General features: G+C 33.8%; 1 protein-coding gene across 3 annotated transcripts in view; it reads right to left on the bottom strand.

The window, feature by feature from the left end:
- Positions 1–309: 309 nt before the first annotated feature.
- Positions 310–17,257, bottom strand: part of RBM27 (RNA binding motif protein 27) — a 72,202-nt gene continuing 55,254 nt past the window's right edge. For all 3 annotated transcript variants that reach the window (XM_074212691.1, XM_074212692.1, XM_074212690.1), the window contains 5 exons: positions 16,465–16,569; positions 16,140–16,331; positions 12,299–12,385; positions 8,117–8,227; positions 310–3,597 (listed from right to left, as the gene is read on the bottom strand). In XM_074212691.1, the coding sequence (XP_074068792.1) occupies positions 3,514–3,597; positions 8,117–8,227; positions 12,299–12,385; positions 16,140–16,331; positions 16,465–16,569 (579 nt within the window). In that variant the 3' untranslated portion in view covers positions 310–3,513. The remainder of the gene's footprint in view (positions 3,598–8,116; positions 8,228–12,298; positions 12,386–16,139; positions 16,332–16,464; positions 16,570–17,257) is intronic.

Here is a 17,257-nt window from a genome sequence, read left to right on the forward strand (position 1 = left end):
TCAAGGTACTTTTAGTTTTCTTTTCATAAATGTAACTGATGGATGTATATTATTGTTCTATATAGCTAAATCTATAAAGTGGAGAAAAGTGAACACATACCAACCTTTTTTTAAAAGGTTACTTATAAGTGCACTTGAAGGAGATGAAGACCACAAGTTCTTAAGTTCAGCATTTGTTACTATCTCACACATCCACAGCAGTCTCATATAAACACATTCACAGATGTACCCCCATGTGCACATACACAGGCGCACAAACACACACATTCTCTCTCTTTCTCTTTCCAGAAGAAGCCAGAGTTACAGCTCTTTTTGTGATTCATGGTAATTTTTGGAATGGTTCTTAGATTTTTTTTCCAAATTCTTTTAAATTGCCAACTTTTTTTTTGACTTTTTTTCTTCCAATTTTGAACCATTCCATATTGTATCTTTATTGCAAAAGTCAACATGCTTCTTAGAAATTCAGGTTGTAATCAGTAAAACAAACATTACATATAGGAATTTAAATGTATAAACAGTTAGAAATCCAACAATATCTCCTATTATGCTATTACACAAGGTCACAATTTTGAAAAAACTATAATACAGGCATCCTATACATCAAGAGGAACCACGATTCCTTTTCACATGATTTTTTTCCATCTTTTTGTACTAATGACCCATCACTGTCATTACCTATTTCATTTTAACAGGACAATGTTTTCCAATTTATTTTAGCTGTTGAAAATTTTTGTCTTAAAATTATAACATGAAGAAATTGAGGGAAACTCTATATATATATCCCTGGGTTGAATCTTGAGCATGGGAAGCAACCCACTGGTAAACTAAGCTGAGCAAGTAGGTTGGTATCATTTTCTTTTAATGATCAGCTGTTTATTAAGATGTCATGCGCATTATGAAGAACAGTAGAATATACTACAGAGGCTGTGTTATTTCATAAAATGAAACTACCAACAAGAGAAAAATTAGTCACAGTAGTTACCTGCTTTTACAAAAAAAAATTCATAAGATTTTGAAAAAATATCTCATATAGGAAAATGTTTAAGCTACTTTATTGCTAAATCATCACTTCAATTTTTGAATAATATAAACAGCCTGTATTTGAATTCATTTGAGAGGCTCAAATCTTTTCTAAAATCCCCAGAAATAATATTTAGGATGCTTGAGTATTCTAGAAATAGTAGGGTGCACTGAAAAGGTTTATACAAGGGTTTCACAACTGACTTCTGTCTATTCTTCACTTTAACCCTCTCCATTTTCTTTTCTTTGTCCCCAGTAAGTAAAAACCCAAACACCTCCCTCATCCGCTCACTCTCTGAACTGAGATTGCAAAGTGTCAGTTTAGAGGTCAAAAAAATCATATGAAAAGGAATCCCATTCTATTGAACTGTGCCAGTCTACCGAAATTTTTCTTACAGCTCCATTAATTTACTGTAATCTTCAGTTTCCAAATACAAAAATACAACAATTCTTATTGAAATCTATACGCTGGTAGTTTTAGTACACAAAAAAACCAAATTATTTACAAAATTATACAGTTTAAGAAAAACTTTATACAAAAAATATATAAATCCTTTGTTCCCTCTATCATTTTTAAACTGTCAGGACTCAAAACATTCACAATAATGGATCTTTCAAAATATATACTGACTGAGCCACAGACATTAAGAAAATGTCATTAGAGGTGATGGGAGAGGAGCAAGATTGCTTATTCTAGGTACCCCATTCTAGTATTTTCATTCTTTCATAAGGTCATTTTAACCTTAATGTTAGTAGAAATACCCTAATAACCTAGAAAGAGAAGTCTTCATTTAGGAAGGGAAAGTTACAAAAACTTAAAAGGGATCCTGGTTTCATATGTCACTGCAGGAAAATGGGATGTAAAGGAAACACAGATGATACAAATATGGGATTTAACTTCTTATGGCTAAGTAAATCTAGAATCCTGTTGGTTTTAAGTTCCTTGACTGTTTTTGCTCTGAAGAATAGTATTTGCCAAAGGAAAATATAATCCCTGATAAAAGTGAACACCCAAGAAGCTTCAAAGAAGCTTCAAATGTTCATATCACATAAATGAATGAGAACCATAGATAAATGCAGGTGTGCATATTCTTGAGTGACATACTTCAATTATATTAATCACGGTTAATTTCTCCAGGGGTTGTTACAGTGTAGTGTCGCTCCTCTACTGTTCCATCTAACATTCAGAACACAAGGACGTTAAATTTACATATATATTTTACTTAACAGATAGAATCTACTCTATATAAGTGTACAGTAAAAATGCACACAGTGAAGAAAACTGCCTATTAAAATGATGCACATATGTTCATGGACAATGAAAAGCCACAAAATTATGAAAATGCATCATTTTCTATTCAAAGCCAAGTTACTACCTTCCATTTAGAGAATGTGTTATTGTCAACCCCACCCACCACCCCAACTTCTCCATCATGTATTAAATTCAGGAAAAGGTATTAAACCTTTCAGGTTATGTAGAACTAAACTGCAACTTTCAACAGCATTCCAACACACATGTTGAAAACCTTTGCTATGCCCATGAAAATATTCCTTAACTGTTCCAAGTGCTGGTTTAGTTCAAAGTCTTTTTTATTAAGGAGGGATCAGCTTTTCATGAGCCAGATGATGAGCTTCTCTCAATACTGTGCACGTTTGGCTTATTAATTCAGGTGCAGGGGAGGGGAGGGGAGAAAACCAATGGGCATAACTGTCTCAGATTTGTAGAATTTTTCAAAGAGCAGGGACTGAACCAATACTGACAAAATAATAAAAGCAAAGTGAACTGAGTCTGAACCTGGGAAGGTTCAGGTGAGACTGGAAAAATGACAGAATGGGAACATCAATGGAGCGAGCAATGTCACACAACATTTTAGAGAACATACAAGATTTGATGTAATTTACATTGAAATAGTATTGTGGAAGATTATATTATATGTATCGTACAATTTAGGTTCATATAAAAACTCTGAAAAAAATTCAGACTGAATACAAGCCAGGCTCCTCCATATTAAAAAATTAAAACAAATTGTATTTTTCTTTCAAGATGAATCTTAAAACAAGGTTTAGTCAAAAATATCTCCCATAGTGTGACGACCCCATCCATAATATCTGAGAGTTACGAGATTCCAGGCTACTTTGACATTTAATGAAATTTTATCAGCAGATTATATTACAAAATAAAATTTCTAAACACCCTGTCATCTACATCATAATCCCACACCATCAAAAACAGGTGGTGTGGAAAATAAGGCTCTAGAGAACACCCATACGACTCTTGTGGATCTTCAGAAATGTGTAAAAAGTCACTAGGCCTTTGGCTGCTTTAATATCACATACAGTTATGAGATGTGTTTAAATAGCAAACTTGCTGTCTTTAAACCTATGTTGAAAAGAAAAAAAATAAAAATTTTTGGCTCAATGACGTCTTTAAATAATTTTAAAAAGTTGTTCTTCTAAACAAAATTCCTAAAACTATACAGCTCCCATCAGATTTCATCTTCGCCAAGAACGAGATTCATATTCATCTTCATCTTCATCATCATCATCATGCAAAAACAAATCTGAAGCTTCAGTTTCCTAGAGAAAGAGAAGGTACAGTCACTTTACTGTAAAGGTACAAAAGAATGCTAATTAAGTGGGGCATACAAAACTCATGGTCTATTTAAAAGCCAATACATTTCAAGTTAGGATATAGATTAGATACCTTAGTTAAAAGAAGTCCAGTTAGGAATCAGAAGTTTCTAAATTCCAAGCCATTCTCTTTGCTCAAGTTTTCTTTCAGTCAATCATTTATATTGAGCTTTTAACTATGTGCAAGGCATTGTGCTAAACAATGAAAAAGGGGGGAAAAAGGCAAAACAATCCCTGTCCTCATGGAACTAACATTCTACTGAGGAAGACAACATGTAAATAGCTAGTACATACAGGATAAAAACAGAGCAGACTGAAGGGAATTTGAGAGGGAAAAGTGCCACCAGCTGTGGGAACTAGGGAAAGTCTCCTGTAGAAGGTGAGATTTGAGCTGAATCTTATGTCAGGGAAAGTAAAAAATAGAGAAAGGAGGGAAAGCATACCAAACATGGGGACAGTTCAGAGAAACAAGATGAAATCCTATGTGAGAAAATGAAGTACAGTGACGCTGGATTGTAAAATGGAAGAAGTAACATGTTAGGAGACTAGAAAGATAATAAAGGGCCAAGTTATTAGGATTTTAAAAGCCAGAGTCTAGACATAAAAAGGAGTTTGAGTGAGGAGGTGACATGGTCAAAATATGAGAAAAATCACTGAGTGAAAGATGGATTGCAAATGAAGAGAAAGAAACCTGGGGTAGAAGGACCAAATCAGAAAACTTTTAGAATAGTCCAGGTAAGAGGTGATTAAGTGTGTGATCTCTGGAAGCCATGGTGTGACTGCAGAGAGGGGGACATATGGAAGAGATGTTATGAAAGTAGAACCAAGATTTGTCACCAGACCAGAAATGTGGAGTGAGGAATCAAATATGACAAAAACATTGTGACACTTATTTTAATAAGAAATCTTATATGTACGTTAGGAACCTCTCCAAACAAAGGTTTCCTTTTTGGAAAAAAAAAAACATTTAAAGTAATTTATATGATTTGTAATTCAGCTTAAACCAGCATTTTACAGTTAATGAGAACACAGTAGTAGGAAACAGTTAATTATCAATATTTTAGAAGTTGATTTGTTTTGTATATGGATTATTCTAGTTACTGGTTTTTCTTCCTTTTATCTCCCATCTCCAAATCTGTAGCAATTATGTTGCTTCCCACCATTTCCACCAGCGGGCCGAGGGGAAGGGGAAAATTAAAAGCCATAAATTTTATTACTTAAAAGCAAAGAGAAAGAAGTTCAAATAATTGGTTAAAATGAAGATTATGTCTGAGGTTAATGCTATCCACAGAACCAGTGTTCTCATTTATCATGAGTAAAGGCTGTTATCTTCAGTGGATTCTATAGCCCTGAAAGGTTAAGTGACCTGACAGGGCTCAAGCCAGGATATGTCAGGTTTCACTTAATTTTTCCATATACTACAAAAAAGTTAAACATGCAGTTCAACATGCTCACGTATGGCCTGAATCAGGGGAAATATTTGACAAAATAAATAAAAACACCTATCATGTTAATATGTGGTTTTCTAAGTCAATATGTGATCCACAGGGATCTCTATGTATGGTTCAGTGGTCCTTGTTTTGACTTAAGTCTGACCACCACTGAGCCTTTTCATGCTTAGCACATAGTAGCTACCTTACAAATAATTTTTAATTTGTTGATAGATATTCTTTCCTCAAAAGAATTTAAATTCCTTGAAAGCCATTTGGTCAGCCATTCAATATTTATTAAGTACCCACTAGGTCCCTATCATTATGCCAAGTACTGGAATACACAAAGAAAGATAAGAGACAGCCCCTACCCTCAAGGTGCTCACAACATAATATGAAGATAACATATAAACAAAGGCGTACAAGTTGTGTGCAAGACAAATTGGAAAACACAGTGAAATAATCTAGAAAAAAGGACAACGAAAGACTTCCAGTAGGAAATGGTATTTCAGTTAGGATTTGGAAGGAAGTCAGAAGGTAGAGATGAGGCAGGAGAATATTCAGGCATGGGGGAGGAAGAGTCAGTGACAATGAACAGAGTTGGGAGGTAGAGCATCTCATTTATGGAACAGCAAGGAGACCAGTGTCACTAGTCAAATGTGTATATTGTGGAAGAAGACTGGAAAGATTGGGGGCAGTCAGGTTATGAAGGGCTTTCAATGACAGAGGAATTTACACTTGATTCTTAGAACCATTTCAAGGGAGTCACTGGAGTTTCCTGAGTAGTGGCAGTGGAGAGCCGCGGGTGATGTAGTGAGACCCTGTACTTTGGGATGATCATTTTGACAGCAGAGTGGACAATTAGAGTGGTGAGAGACTTCAAAAAGGCAGACTAAACAGCTTATCATCATTATCATTATTATTATTATTATTATTATTATTATTATTATTGCAATAACCCAGGTTTGAGGTAATGAAAACCTAGACCAGTGTCTTGGTAGCATCAGAGAAGGGACTATACAGGAAAGATGTTTTGAAGCTAAAAACTGACAGGCCTTTGTGACTGATTGGATATAAAGGATTAGGGAGAATGAGGAGATTGTGAGTCTGGAAGTCTAGTGAGTCTCAAAAGTAATGTTAGTGAGAAAAAAGGAAGGGTTTGAGGGGAAAGATAATGAGTTCAGTTTGAGTCATGTTTGAGTTTAAGATATTTTCAAGATATCAGGTTTGAAATATAAAATACAGAGTTGGAGATCAAGACTGGAGTTCAACAAGATATGGATAAGTATAACTGACTGATAATCACCTGCATAGAGACAATAATTGGATCAATGGGAACTGATAAGATCAGTATAGAAGGAGAAAAAAAGACATAAGTTAGTGGGAAATATCCACAGTCATAGATCTTAACCTGAATAAAGATTCAGCAAAGCAAACTAAGGAATAGTCAGATAGCTTCAAGGAGAACCAGGGCAAAATACTGTCATGAAAAGAGAAGCAAATGTCATACATTTTTGTATGAATGACAGTTTTCTCAAGGAAATTTTTTTATCCCAACAGTTTAAACTAAACATATCCAGAACTAATTATCTATTGTTATATAGGGTATTACTTTCTCCCCCAGCTAACAGGTGCTATCCTTGACTCCTAATTCTTTCTTGCCCCTTAGCTAGAGAAGAAGGCAGAGATACTGACTAGAAAATAGCTAGTGAGGATGGATGGATCACAAGAGTATTTTTTTGAGAACGGGCAAAAGATGAGTTAGGTCTGTAGATGGAAAAGAAGTGAGACTGTAGATGAAGAAGGGGGCAATATGCCAGAAATGATGGGATAAATTAGATCAGCTGTGCATGTAGAGGGGTTTGCCTTGGCAAGGTAAAGGGTCACATCATTAGATGAGACAGGGGTGAAGAAGGAAATAGTAGTTGAAGGAACCTAGAAGATGCCATCTAAGGGAAGAGGAAGGTCTTGGTGAATAGCCTATTTTTTCAGTGAAGCATAAGGTAAGGTTTTCAGCTGAGAAGATAAGGATAGCTATAGAATGCTTGAAGTGGGATAGAAAAATTTGGAAGTCAGTATGATCAGTGGGAAAATGAGTCATTTAAGGAGGTGTAAAAGGATTGTCTTGCTGTATCGAAGGTCCAGTTGAGATTAAATCATATAAATTTGTTGTGGATCCAGTCAACATGGTTTTGTGATTTTTTTTTTCCAGTTTTATTCAACAACAGGTGAGTAGGAGTAAAGAGAGCTAATAGTAGAAACAATCTAGAGATAAAGTTTGAAAGGGCAATATTGATGATAGGATAAGAACAATGTAAAGATGTAGTTCAAAAAGGGGTCAAGATAGGGAAATGAAGAACAGAGTCTGAGGGTACTAGGCAAAGGGAGAGGTGAAATGACAACAGACTGATCAGAAAAGGGAATTTCAGAGTTTATGAACACAAAGTGGAATACTTAATGAGTAATGGTCAAATCAAGGATAAAATCATATCTGTATGTAGCTGAAGTAGGAATAGATCATGGGAAATGAACAGGTTGAGAAACTGGGAGGTAAAGAATTAAAGGGATTATCAATATATATTTTGAAATTTCTACTACAAAGTCAGGAATTAGGGAGGAAAGACTGCCAGTTAATCACTATTCACTGAGGGGTGAATTCAGAGATCAGTAGACAAGAGCTATGAAATTCTTGTTTGGATGTGGTTTGAATGAATCTCAAAGTACTGAGAATGAAAGTAGAGAGAAATTTGGAAATGGCAAAGGAGAGCAAGGAGAAATTAATTTATTTCAGCTCAACCAGAGAGTCAGAGAAAGTGAATAAAAACTGCAATCCCTACAGAAGGGGGGGGGGGGGCAGGGATACTTCCATTTTTATCTTTGTAATTCAAATGCCTACTTTAGTTCCTGACCTAAAGAGACACTTATTAAATGCCCTTTGAAGTGAACTGAATTTCATTCTTCAAAATGTGACATTTATTTCTACTTCAAGAAGACAAAAAGTAAAATGAAGCCTAATTAAACTAAAAATTATTTACCTCTTCCTTGGCTTCTTCCTCCTCAGCTTCTGTAGATATAGATGGTACCTTGGGTTTGTGCCATGATATCTGTAGTCTGCGGTCTTTGAATTTTGATCCTTGGTTTGCAGCCTATAATATATTACAAAAAAGAAAAAAACTTTCAAATATAGGAAATACTTAATTCCTTTAAATAGTGTATTTTTTAGATGTCAAAGATATGATTCGAACATACTCTGTTAATAAAAGTGCTAAATAGTTACAGCCAGAAATGGATATACAGGGAATCCCTAAGTGCTATTAAAGCTTAAAACCATGCTGCATACCTTTTTTATTTTTAAAAAATGCCCTATATAACCAACTCTTTATGATGTTTAGCAAAACAAAAAAGTTTATTAGCATTATAATAAAGATTTAAGATACACATATTAATCTCTTGGAATAATTATTTGACATCCGCAAATTTCTAAAAGCTTGAAATGTTATAAATATTGCTTCCATAATGTCTTTCACGTTTTCCATGGTCCCATTGACATTTTATCATTTTATTACCTGATAGCAAAACAATCTTGTGCTGTTCCAATTACTTTTATTTCTCTAAGTTGATTCCAGCACTGATAGAAAAAAGATTTTAAAAGAATCTGGTTGAAAGTAATAAAGCCAAGTAAGGCAGCTTAGGTGGTGCAGTGGATAGAGCACCGGCCCTGGAGTCAGGAGTACCTGGGTTCAAATCCGGTCTTAGACACTTAATAATTACCTAGCTGTGTGGCCTTGGGCAAGCCATTTAACCCCTTTTGCCCTGCAAGAAAAAAACCCTTAAAAAAAAAAAAGAAAGTAATAAAGCCAAGTCTAATCTAGTGCTGGTGTAAAGAATTCTGATCATAACATCATAGATTTAGGATCAGAAGGGATCTTTACATGTTTACATCTTTACATAACTCCCTTATTTTACAGGCCCAAAGAGGTTTAAAGAAAGTGAAAAGTTACAAGTATACACAAATATTAAGAAAAAGAGCCAGGTTTTGAATCCCTGTCCTCTGACTTGAAATTCAGCATTCTTTCTCCTTTTTAAATTATTTATTTTTGAATTTTATAATTTTCCCCCCCTAACTCAACCCCCCCCCACTGCCCACAGAAGGCAGTCTGTTAGTCTTTACATTGTTTCCATGCTATACATTGATCTAAACTGAATTTGTTGAGAGAGAAATCATATCCTTAAAGGGAAAAAAAAATAAAATATAAGAGAGCAAAATTACATTTTTTTTTAAATTAAAGGGAATAGCTTTTTGGTCTTTGTTCAAATTCCACAATTCTTTCTCTGGATACAGACAGTATTCTCCACTGCAGATACCCCAAAATTGTCCTTGATTGTTGCACTGATAGAATGAGCAAGTCCATTAAGATTGATCATCAAACCCCATTTTGCTGTTATGGTATACAATATTCTCCTGGTTCTGCTCATCTCACTCAACATCAGTTCATGCAAGTTCCTCCAGACTTCTATGAATTCCCATCCCTCCTGGATTCTAATAGAACAATAGTGTTCCATAACGTACACATACCACAATTTGTTCAGTCATTCCTCAATTGATGGACATTCACTCAATTTCCAATTCCTTGCTACCACAAACAGGGCTGCTATGAATATTTTTGTACAAGTGATATTTTTACCCTTTTTCATGATCTCTTCAGGGTATAGACCCAGTAGTAGTATTGCTCAAATCAAAGGGTATAAACATTTTTATTGCCCTTTGGGCATAATTCCAAATTGCTCTCCAGAAAGGTTTGATGAGATCACAGCTCTACCAACAATGCATTAGTATCCCAGATTTCCCACATCCCTTCCAATATTGAGTATTGTCCTTTCTGGTCATAGTGACTGCTGTCCTCTTCTAACTGACTTTGAGCTGGAGCTTTGGTGCTATTTATTCTACATAAGCAATATTTTTCCAATTATATTTTATTATACTCTAGTATTATACTATTATTATACTATATTAGATTATAATAGTACTATATATACTCTAGTAATTGTCAGCTGTTTTAAAAAGACAACAGAATGAAGAAATTTAAAGACTTGTTTGAAGTTACAAAAGACATAAGTAAATAAATCAAAGAGAGGAATCAAAGGTATTTTGAAGCCCATTTCATTATCCCCCCCAACTGTAGAATGACAATGAATTATTCTCAATGTTTTGCTGTACTCAAGCCCTATTACCTGGAGTATCTACCCTATAGCAGCATATTTCATTCACTAAAGAGAGATTATTTACATCTATATATACTGTTAGAACTGTTAAACTACAGAAATTGAATGGACAATTCTTTGAATTGTGGCCTGATGCTAGAATGAAACAGAGGGAAATGTTCTTTTTTTTTTATAGGATTAAGTCAGAACCTGAAAAGACTATGGTCTTCCCTGGGTTGAGGTTCTTTCAATATAAACTAGTTCATGAAATAAACCTATTCATATTTGATATATGTCAAATCTATTACCTGTCCCTCCCCCTGTAGTTCCAGGAAATCTCTTCACAGCATTTCCTGTGATTTAGGAATGAGTCCTGGGACCACTAGTAAATAAGTACCCAAACATAAGTTCTCACTGAATAATGAATGCTCTTAACACCAGCTTATGACATAAGTAAACATGCTTAATACACCTGACAGTAACTCAATTTTTTAAAAAAATAATATCCATTTAAAAAAATTCTTAAAACCAATATTGAAAAATATAGACCTGTAAACATATCAGCAGCATAAATATTTGATTAAAAATATTACCTATAGATCTAGTTAATAGGATATTAATTATATCATACACACAAAGTCTTAGATTTAGCATTTTAAAGTAAGAAAGCAGTTAAGTAATTTAGTCTAATTCTCTCCTTTTTCACATTAAAAATATTCAGGTTCAAAAAAAGAAGTGATTTGACTTAGGTCACATGGCATGGCCATGGTTATCATAATGATAGTTAACACTTAGATGACAGTTTAAGAGTTACAAATGAAATTTTCTACTCAATCTTTATTTGATTGTACAGATTCCTTGTCTAATATACGCTATCTATTGGCTATAAACTCACCTAATTAAGATTGAAGGCAGTATTTATGAATACAATATACAATATTTTTTCTTGCTTAAAATAAAAATCTTCATCTAGAAAGGGTCACACTAGAGCATTATATTTAAGAAATGTATTACACATTCCTAAAACTACACACACATACACACACACACACACATACACACACACAAAGAGTTGAATTAGATTATGGAGAAGTTAATTATGGAGAAGATAATGAATGTTAAATTGCAAGAATTCTAGATAAAACATGAAGTATCATTTCCTTAGTGGAGAATATTCTCTAAAGACTTTTTTTTTAAGTAAACTGGAAGATGAGAATGGGTCAACCTCTGCTTGGAGAAGTTCTAAGGAAAGGATGACTGCTATATGAGAAGTCTGCAGTAATTACAGCAGCAGTATTCAGTTGCCTTGTATGAAGCCCTATAAAGTCCAAGATGGGGGATGGGGAGGAATTAGAGACATTTAATGGGATGAATGTAACATATGCAAAAACATTTTCCTCCTCCTAGAAACTTGAGAATTCTTTTCTTCTGACTTCAAAACTGAAATATCACAATACAGACAACAGATACAACAGTTAATCCATTTTGAGCAAATTTTCAAAAATCAAAGTTAGAATGTTTTCCCATTCCCAGGATTTTTTTAAAGTTGTTTTTTTGGGTTTTTTTTTTGCAAGGTAGTGGGGTTAAGTGGCTTGCCCAAAGCCACACAGGTAATTAAGTGTCTGAGGCCAGATTTGAACTCAGGTACTTCTGACTCCAGGGCAAGTGCTCTATCCATTGCGCCACCTAGTTGCCCCCCCCCCCCCGATTTTTAAAAGAAAAACCAGTCTAAAAAAAGCTAGCATTTTTTTTAAGGTTTTTTGCAAGGCAATGGGGTTAAGTGGCTTGCCCAAGGCCACACAGCTAGGTAATTATTGTGTCTGAGGTCGGATTTGAACTCAGGTACTCCTGACTCCAGGGCCAGTGCTCTATTCACTGCGCCACCTAGCCGCCCCTTAGCTAGCTATTTCTGTTGCAATGTTTTAGACATGACCAAGTGTTATGTCATACTAAGCCAATACAAAATGATTAATCTTCATCACAGTCCCTTAGACAAAATTCCATGTTCTACTTACATTTTCAGCTTCTGACCTAGACTTGTATGTTAAAACTATACTTAAAGGAAATTCTTCTTCTTGCAGATCTTCAATATCTCCAAATTTCTGTGAAATAAAAATGTACAAGATATTTAATAAGAAGTCTAGAAAGTGGATGATTCCAGTAATTTCAAACTCATCAATTTTAACAAATAGAAAATAATTTCCCTTCCAGGAAGAAAAAGTCAAAGTTCAAAAAATAGTTTCATATAAATAGTATAAATATACTGAGAATTCCAATAAGTATAACTGTCAACTTCATGATAAATTTATCAAGTGTCCTTAAGCAAGCATGGTATTTTAAACATTTTTTCAAATATCTAAAAATATTTTCAACATTAAATTTTGCTGAAACAACATGTTTACTATAGAATGTATACTTATTGTGAGAAGTAGCATGATATAGTGAACGAAAGACTATATTGTTCATATTCTGTCTCAAAGGCTTACTAGCTGGGTCTACAGGCCAACCATATAGCACCTCTGAGTTTCAATTTCCTCATCTATAAAATGATAGTAATAATTTCTGATACCTACTTCACAGAACTATCATAGGATTCAAATGAGATATGTGTGTTTATATCTTTGAAATTCCTAACACACTAGATAAATTTCTTCTATCATTACATACATACACACATCTTCTTTCCAAAGAGAAGAGATATAACAAGTTTTGTTAATTAGAAGGTACTCCACCAATTACGAACCTTCCATTTTTACAGCATCATATCAAAATGTTTTGAAAGTTGAATACTTATTTCTAAAACTTCATTCTACTTTATTCTTATCTTCTCTCCCCAAAGAACTTCCACTTTTTGACTATAGTAAATATCTAGACTCTATGTCCATAAATACTTTAATGAGAGTGTTCTATATGACTGCTTCATATGACTGTTATATGATTAAAATGAAGTCTAAGATACTCTTCAGGAACCAATTTTGTGCTGATTCTTGAACAACCAGTTTTTTTGAAAAGAAATATTTCTTTGTGTATATATAAATAATTTTATAATAAATTTTACTAATACAAAGATCAGATAGCACACAATTAAAAATAAAACTATATTCTTTACTGTAAATTTCATGTAGTCAATTAAATCTCACAGAATACTTTCACTGATTTGTGCCACGTATTTGTATCTGTTATCAACCTATGGCTGTAATTCAAGCGTGATTTGACAAATGGAGTTGAAACTTTCTTTAGCTAGTCTAATACCTCTGACAGCAATAGTGTTATCTTTTTAGGTTTTAATATAATTGCAGGGATTGGAACATAGCTTGATTTTATATTATTATTATTATCTACAAAATTCTGAAAATCATTCAAATCAATTTCATCTTGGAAATTTCATTTAACTGATCATTTTTTCCCACAAGCTAACCATGATGAAGTTACTTATAAGATTAAATAGATGGCTCTCATAAGTCAAAATAATTTAACATGCTTTCATTGTTGTTTCTGTCTGATAAAAATGTTGAATTAGGTTTTCTAGTAATATATTTAATAAAGTTCAAGGGAAAGAATTAAATTTGTTACCATTATTAAATGGAATGTCTTCAAACTTATCTAATATAATCAACTCTTCATGCTTTCAGTAACAAACTTTACATTTTTCAAAGTTCTTACATTGTGCTTAACTAATTTTTGTGCTTTCTGAATGCCAATTGATCTTGTTTAATCAGAATAATGAGAAAAATGCATATACAAAGTAGGGTTATGCATATCATACAGCAAGAGCAGCTCATAAGCTATATGGCTATTCATCTTGGTTCTAGTATTCAACCAATTTTAAAATCTTAATGCCAAGATCTTTACACCTTTAGTTCAGTTTGATTTTTATTATATTAATGATAAATAAATTTTATCTAGAAATGTTTTAAATAACTGACTTGTCTGATTTCAGATACTGAATCATTAAGTGGTAATCAGAATTGTTGCTGTTGTTGTTGAGTTGTTACAGTGATGTCTGACTCTTTGTGACTCTACTTGGGAGTTTCTTGGTAAAGATATTGGACTAGCTTGCCATTTCCTTCTCTAATTCATTTTAGAAATGAGGAACTAAGACAAATAGGATTAAGTGACCTGCCCACAGCTAGTAAGTGTCTCAGGCTGGAGCCGAATTCAAGAACATGATTAAGTCTTTGAACTTTGGAAAATGATTCTAAGCCCAGTTGTTCTATTCAACTATGCCACTTAGCTGCTTAAACAGTCCCAAATGAAAATTTTAGGATATTTTCTGACAAATGTGTAATTACTCTAGTCTTTCTGCCCAGTATCATAATAGCACCATCAGAATAAAATATAATTAAGTTTGTTTTCAAATATTCATTATTAAAGCCACAATCTTTTAAAGTAGATGAAAATGTAAGGAAAATACAGACATCAGTAATTTTAAAGGATGATTAATATTGCTGATGCAGAAACTGATTAAATTGAGCACTGGCTGAGTTTAACAATAGGTTTGAAAAATTCATGATAACAATGGCTCATGCACGTCAACAAGAGCTGGTTCTGTCAGTAACACTGTTTACAACATGCAATTTATTACCCATGGGATTTCCTGGCTTCTGCAACTAAAAAGTTCTTCAAAGACTCAAATTTATGGCAAATTTGCATTACACAAATCAGTATCACTTTAGCAAAGCTACTGATCAGCATTATGTCTAGTTGTCTAATGTGTGTGGCAAAGAGATTTTCTTAACATTAAAACAAATGAGGAGCGGCTAGTTGGCACAGTGGATAGAGCACTGGCCCTGAAGTCAGGAGTTCCTGAGTTCAAATCCAGCCCCAGACACTTAATAATTACTTAGCTGGGTGGCCTTGGGCAAGCCACTTAACCCCATTTGCCTTGCAAAACAAAAACAAAAACCCTTAAAAAAACCATTAAAACAAATGAAAATTAAACATTTACTTTTGATTTTAAGTGACCCATATGATAAATTTCAATAGTGTATAAAAACAACCTTTATATTTTGAAAATTTATTATCTCCAAGAATGAATAGTAAGTGGAACAGATGAAAAGTAACAGGCACAAAAGAAAGGACAGGCAGGAATTCATGCACTGAAGAGAGAGCAGGAACCTTGAACTCATGATTTCCCTACAAAGATGTAACAGCTTGGAAAAGGTTAAAGGTATTTCTTTCAAAAAAAGATGAAAAATGAAAAAAGACATCTAATGGATAATAGGAAGACAGCATACTGTCTGCTCATAAATCAAAACTATCTGGGTTAATAGCATTACATATCTATCTCTCTATCTATCTTCTGAATACAGTTGTTGAAAAGCAAACACTGGAGCACATGTATCATAACAAAACCTAGTGAAGCCCTTAACCAATTTATCCCATGAGTTTGTTTTTTTGTTTTTTTCAGTTTTTGCTAGGCAAGGGGGTTAAGTGGCTTGCCCAAGGCCACACAGCTAGGTAATTAAGTGTCAGAAGCCGCATTTGAACTCAGGTACTCCTGACTCCAGGACCAGTGCTCTATCCATGAGTTTGGTTTTTCTTGCAGATGATTTCCCTTTTGTAAATTAACTGATTTAAGTGGGTAGCCCAAGTGATGAATACAATATATTCTAGGGGAAAAAAGTTAAAACAAATGCACTTATGTGTTCCATTATGGAATTATAAAAAAGCAAATGTTCTCTTTATGATCTTCAACTCAGAAACTGCATATTGAGGATTTTAAAACTAATTTTTCAAATGTAACTAGCAACCCACATTTATATACAGAATGCTATGAAGAAACACAGAAAGGAGGAATTTATTTCCAATCTTGAACAATTGTCTTTATATTTTCATCATACATGAAAAACTCACTGAGAAATGCTGTAGTAATTCATCTTTCTCATCATCAAAGAAGCCCACAACTGTTATTGCTCTGGGACGGTGATCCACCACCATGTGATTTAATGAACCCCTTCCTCTTGCTCCACGACCTCGGCCTCTTCCTCGGCCTTGAGAAGACATGGTTTTTCCACGACCCACAGGCAAAATACCCAAACGTGCAGCCTAAACAAGAACAAAAAGCTGAAGTTACGGTACAGTCTCTAACCTTGGGTCAATCATCAAAGATGAATGACATAACAAAAAAGTATAGTGAGACATTATCTTGGTAAAAAAGTTAATTCTTCCTCAATCTTACCTCAACCTGTAACTGATTTAATTTTTTCCGTAATTCTGTTGTATCTTCACCAGAAGATAGTCTTTTGTGGAAGTCTAATTCTGCATCTAGTAGCTCTTTTTGTGCCTTTAAAAAAATTAACAGGAAAGCATAATCTTTTAAAATATAATACATAATATTTTGCTCCAAAGAATTTTGAATATGTCTACTTTATTAAGCCTATGTTAGCAAAATTTCTTAAAAGGTGTGACAGCACGGACTTCAAAGATTCTCATAAATTACAATATTCATGTAAATAATATGTAATCATATATGATTAATAATAATGATAATAATAATAAATTCTTTCCTCTGAGAGAAATTTTTATAATCTAAAAGCTTCTAAAATAAACGTTTAATAAATGTCTAAAAAAAATTTGATAATTTTCTTACAGCATATTGGAATATTTGCTATACAGAACAAAAATCAACCAGTACTGCCAATTATATAGTAGCCAACAGTTCTGGAGGAAAGGAAAAGTAGTAATTCAAATGTGAAAATAATTACAAAATCATAGAATACAAAAGCTGGCAGAGATCGAAGACATTTGGTTCAATCCTGTATAGACGACACTGAAAGTAAATTTCCCCCCCTCTAAATCTATCTCTGCTATTTCCACCCAACACTTTTGGTTCCAAGAAGTTCAGAGGGGCAAACCCAAACAAGTCTAATCTTGGTTACATGGCAACCCATCAGATAGTTGACATAATACCTTTCACATTTCTCTCTAATTATTCTCCTCATTTGGCTAAATATCCCTAGTTCCCTTCATCA

The sequence above is a fragment of the Macrotis lagotis genome, chromosome 1 (genome assembly GCF_037893015.1).
Source record: "Macrotis lagotis isolate mMagLag1 chromosome 1, bilby.v1.9.chrom.fasta, whole genome shotgun sequence".
Taxonomy (NCBI): Eukaryota; Metazoa; Chordata; class Mammalia; order Peramelemorphia; family Peramelidae; genus Macrotis; species Macrotis lagotis.